At 50.3% G+C, this 5,350-nt stretch overlaps 1 protein-coding gene across 1 annotated transcript in view; it reads right to left on the reverse strand.

Annotated features, from left to right (window-relative positions):
• Positions 1–5,350, reverse strand: part of ABCC5 (ATP binding cassette subfamily C member 5) — a 113,193-nt gene that overhangs the window by 54,636 nt on the left and 53,207 nt on the right. Inside the window, 2 exon segments of the mRNA XM_014592513.2 lie at positions 173–346; positions 349–555. Coding sequence (XP_014447999.1) covers positions 173–346; positions 349–555 — 381 coding nt within the window.

Raw genomic sequence — 5,350 nt, forward strand, 5'->3', positions numbered from 1 at the left:
AGAGCCAGCTGCCTGCTCGCTAGCTCGCCAGCTTGCCACCGCCCAGAGCCGGCGGCCTGCTGGCTAGCTCGCCATCGCTCAGAGCTACCAGGCGCCAATGACAAGGGCCGCCTGTTCTTGCCAGAGCAGACCAGCACGGGGAGGGGCGGGGGTGGGGAGGGGCGGGAGGTACCTCCTCGATGTCCAGGTCGATGTTGTACAGCGTCCTCTGCAGGCGAAGGGTCCCCAGGTGGATGTGTCTGCCTTCGTCCTCTTCAGGACTGGGCCGCTCGTCGCTGTCCAGGAGGAGGTGGCCCTTCTGCTCCGCCAGCACCGCCTGGTGCTCGGTGCGCTGCGGCTGGCGCACCCTTCCCCTTCTGGCCCCTGCCGCACCTTCTCCTTCTTGCCCCTGGCAGCCCTCTTGTCTTTTTTCATTTTGGGGGTCAGCTTGGGCGAGTTCTGGACACTGGAGTGGGAGGAGTCCCATGCCAAGGTGGCATTTTTCATCTCTATCTTGATGTGAGGACTGGCTGGTTTGTTCTTTATCATGTGAACCTCTTCCATTAGAAACAAACTCTGATAGGAGTTGTGAGAGAGGTGCAAAGATGAGACACTGCATCAAGACCTGGGAGACACGCCTAGGGCGCACACTCACGTAGCAAAACACATCAGGCTATACAGTGGAGGAAGCTGGAGGGCAAAAGTAGCTCATTAGTGTGGCCCAGCCTCAGGCCCAGCGGGGGTCTCGGAAGTGCAGGGGCAGCCTCGGGAGACACGGGGCCTTGAGAGTGACCCCAACGTTCGGACCACTGGTTCCACTGACTACCTTCTCCCCTGCCACCTACCGTGGCCCGAGGCCACCGAGCTAGCTGCTAGCCCCTCATTCTCGCCCATGAGTTGCTGAGTGTCAGACGGGAAAGCTACGGGGCACGCTGACCACCTCAGACCTCACCACCTGCTTTCCCTCCAGACCACTCCTGCGGGATCCCGAACTGCCACTCCCCTCACGCACAACGTGGCATCTCCGTGGGGAGAGGCTGAGCTGAGACCGCCTGCCGGGTTCGAGGGTCAGATGAGCGTCTCAGGTTCTGTCTACTATAAAGCACAACTTCTCGCCAAGAACTTCTCATGTTGTCAAAGCTCTGCCTTGGAACTGAGGAGAGTTCGAACACCCACAGGAGCCAGCTTGCATGGAAGTGAGGCTATGGCTCTGAGAAACACCTCTTGAGAAAAGAACAAAATGCTCTCTTCCTACTCATTCGCAGAATCCCACTGAGCTATGTGAAAAGAAGAAAAACGGAACACTTGAAAGGAGAAGTATTCCTGAAATTAGACCTGAGACACTGACCATAATAAATCTCGGCCGAGGACTTTCTCACAGTACTTCTGACAAACCTCTGCAACCAGGCACTTCTGTATAGAATATTATCCCAGTTGCATTCCCAATGTGATGAAACAATAAAAATAAAAATTTGGAGAGATTTTTTGCTATAGGGTGTGTACACTCATCAGAGAGACAAAGAAAGACGGAGACAAAAAGCAAGAAATTACCCCCCGGGGGATGGCCGCACCGCTATCCCTTCTCCTCCAGTCTCCTCTTGGTATCTTGGGCATGCACGCACATGTGCCCGATGTGAGTTTGAAGTCTCTGGATCTGGGACTCGAACCACAGTGGCCATGTGGGAGTCCAGCAATGTAACCATTATGCCATCTGCTGGTCTCCAATGAAAATTTTTAAAAATTATTATTTATTTAATTTTATTTATTCATTCATTTATTTTAATTTGACCAGAGAGAGACACAGAGAGAGACAGAGAAAGGGATAAAGGAAGCCGCCAGGTCGGGGACTCGAACCCTGGTTGGCCCTGTGGGAGTGTCCAGCACCTTAACCACCACACCACCTGCTGGTCCCCCCCCATGAAATTTTTAATAATAAAAACAAAAACTGGGCCAGCCAGTGGTGTGATGGTTAAGGTGGTCGGGTCCCACATGGCTGACTGTGCAGTCTGAACCCCAGACCTAGTGGCTTGAGAAACACACCGGGAATGTGTGTGCTTGCCCAGACTCCCAAAAGGAGGGAGAAAAGGAGGAGAAAAAAGCTGCAGTGTGACCATTTTCCACAGGGGTGCTTTCTCACTTTCCCTCTATATATCTCTGTGTCTCTTTGGCAAGTGCATGTGCCCACTGGGGGTGAAGGGGAGATTTTTAAAATAATTATTAGAACATTAAAAGATGAATTCTAGGAGTAAGACTTTATGCTTGGGGGACCAGCAAGTGGCATGGTGGTTAAGGCGCTGGATAGTCCCACATGGTCAACCAGGGTTCGAGTCCCCGACCCCGTGGCTTGTTTTCTCACTTTCCCTTTCTCTCTCTTTATCTCTGTCTCTCTCTGGTCAAATTAAAAATGAATGAATAAATAAAATTGAATAAGTAATTATTAAAAAAAAAAGACTTTATGTTTGGTTACTGAACACCCCCACCAACTATGTTTTTTTAAATTTCTTACAATTATTATTACTTAATTCACTATAGGACACATGCGCTCACCAGAGACAGAGGAGAGAGAGAGAAGGAAATTGAGAAAGCAAGCGGCCAGGTCCAGGACTTGAACTGTGGTTGGCCAGGTAGAAGGTCAGTGCTTAAACCACCACACCACTTGCTGGCCCCATCCCCAAGTATCTGCCCTTCCTTGGGTTCTAACTGTCCAAGCTTGCTCTCTTCCTCTCTTCCATCATCCCATCTCCTATCCTTCCTCATCCACAATCTCCCCAGAAGTACCATATTTCTGAATATTCTAGATAATCTTCATTCTCCATCAACCTGAGGCCTAGCCCTTGCTTTCTGAAAACAGCTTTGTTCAAAGCCTTCATGAGAGGGACCAGTGAGCATAATGGCTATGTCGCTGGACTCCCACGTAGTCGACCGCGGTTCAAGTCCTGGACCCGGTGGCTTAAACTCACACTGGGCGCATGTAAGTGACCCCAAGATTCCGAGAGGAGAAGGGATTGCAGAGTGGCCATACCCCCCTGGGGTGATTTCTCGCTGTCTCTCTGTCTTTCTGGCAAGCACACAACCCCTACAGCAAAAACCTCTCAAAAAAAGAGAAAAAAAAGTCTTCATGAGAGACTGAGCTAAAAGCAGCAGGTCAAATATTCTGATCACCTTCACCTTCACAGAGCTGTGCGCTGATGGAATTCCCATCCTTTCTCTCCCCTAAAGAGTTAGTGAAAAGATGACAATCTACTAAGCTATTAAAAATTATACTGGGGCCAGCCGGTGGGCAGTGGTTAAGGAGGCTGGATCCCACAAGGCCGACTGCATAGTTCAAGCCCTGGACCTGGCAGCTGGAAGGCCACATCAGGTATGTGTGAGTGTGTGCATGCCCAAAATCTGAGAGGAGAACGGAGAAGGGACTGTGGTGTGGCCATATTACCTCTATCTCTCGGCCTCTCTCCGGTACACATGCTTACAGCAAAGCTAAAAATAAAGGGAAAAAAGAAAAAGAAAGAAACACACTGGAGCCTACGAGCTCGCACAGTTCTCTCCTCCTGTCTCCTTCCTACCCTCTCCACTCCCGCCCCCACCGCCCTGCAGCCCTGTTCTCCTCCCAGCACAGGGTCAGTCTCTGACGCTGAGCCCTGACACGCTGAGGCAGACTGAATTTACACCTCTGTGGACTTGCACCTGCCGGGCAAACAGAATCTAAGTACATAAGCCATAAACCTCAGCTCTGCGCCCAGACACTGACCCTCCGAACACCACCCTTACTCACTAGAGGAACCAGATGGGAATCTGTGGAGCACAAGAGGAGACTGTACGATGCCCAGCCTGAATGTGGGCTCCAGATAGACAATCTATCATTTCTCAGGACAAGCATATCCCATTAGCGTTTAACTGCATGTTCTGTTTTCATTCGCAGAAACTGGCCACCCTCGGGTGATGACGCTGGTGACAACCCGGCCAGAAAAGCCACAGGAGGCTTCTCGCCGCCTTTCCACAGGCTATCATCCCCCTCGTAATCTTAGACCTCCCTTCTCTAGCCTGTATCCACATTAACCATCAGGAAGCAACTAGTTCTACAAGACACGCATCGAGGCAGGTGGAACACAGAAAATACTGTGCTTGCATGTCGATCAGGTCCCCAGTTCCAAGTTAGAAAAAGGTAAAGAAAAGATGGAAAACAAGACACAGGTAAAAGCAGGGTTCCGCGGCATCTTCACCGACTTTGAGGTCTGTAAAATCAAAGACGCAGTCCCCCCCTTGCCCTTCTGTCCTGCACCTCCTTGGAGATACTGCTCTGGGGGGTAGGTAAAACCTCAGCAATAGTTCTGCTGTTGTTAAAAGGCCTCCTTTCCTTAGATGATCCCCAGAACTGAGGCAGCTTTCTATTAATGCACTTAAAAACATTTATTAAAAAGTTGCCTTTGGGCTGGCCGGCGGCGTGGTGGTTAAGGGTGCTGGACTCCCATACGGCCGACCACAGTTTGAGTCCTGGACCTGGTGGCTTGCTTTCTCACTCCCCCACCCCCTTTCTCTCTCTCTCTCTGTCCCTCTCTGGACAAATTAAAATAGATAAATGAATAAAGTTAAATAAAATAATTCTTAAAAAAATGTTGCCTTATACCTAAAATCCAGCCCCAGTTCTAACGAAGTCGGTGTAATTCTAATTAATAAACACCTAGAGATAATGAGAAGAAAGCAAGTTGGAACTGGGAAGGGATTAAGTAATAAACACTCATTATCTTCAGCTAAGCCTCTGCTTAAAGAGAAGACTGCCAAGACAGGTGGACAGACAGAACGGGACTGGAGTCTCCCGGGCGCATACCAGAGCCGTGAGTGGCTTTGCTTCTGTTAGCAGCTCTGAGCTTCCGGATAGAGGAAGGAGCCGCAGTGTGAACAACCACCTGCTGACAAGTCGCTAATGAGAGAAGGAGGCCCTACAAAGACAAGGGGAGCCCACTGCACACCACACTCAGTCCTCCTCGCACAGGCCACCAGATGTACTCACTAGCAAGGAGGCAGGAACGAAACGGGGAGAGAATTCACCGTGGAACGTTTGCTTTCTCCTGTGACCGCATATTGTGGGTTCAGTAAAACAAAGCTGACTGCCATGAGGTCATTTCCGCTCAGAGGACTCTGGTCGTAGACCTTCTAACAGCCAGGCTGCAGGGGCAGTGGCACAGGTGTGTGGGAGTGTGCACTCCTGAGGACTAGCTTTTTTGACCAAAGAAAATTCTCCCAGTTAACTCTGAATAAGTAGAATGTAAATACACCCCAGGAAGCTGTTCTCAAGTCTTTTTAAGAGAGAAGCCCGGGAATCAGTAGTTAGCGTAATGGCTATGTCGCTGGACTCCCACGTAGTCGACTGTGG

This window comes from Tupaia chinensis, unplaced genomic scaffold (assembly GCF_000334495.1).
Source record: "Tupaia chinensis unplaced genomic scaffold, TupChi_1.0 Scaffold000708_1, whole genome shotgun sequence".
NCBI lineage: Eukaryota > Metazoa > Chordata > Mammalia > Scandentia > Tupaiidae > Tupaia > Tupaia belangeri.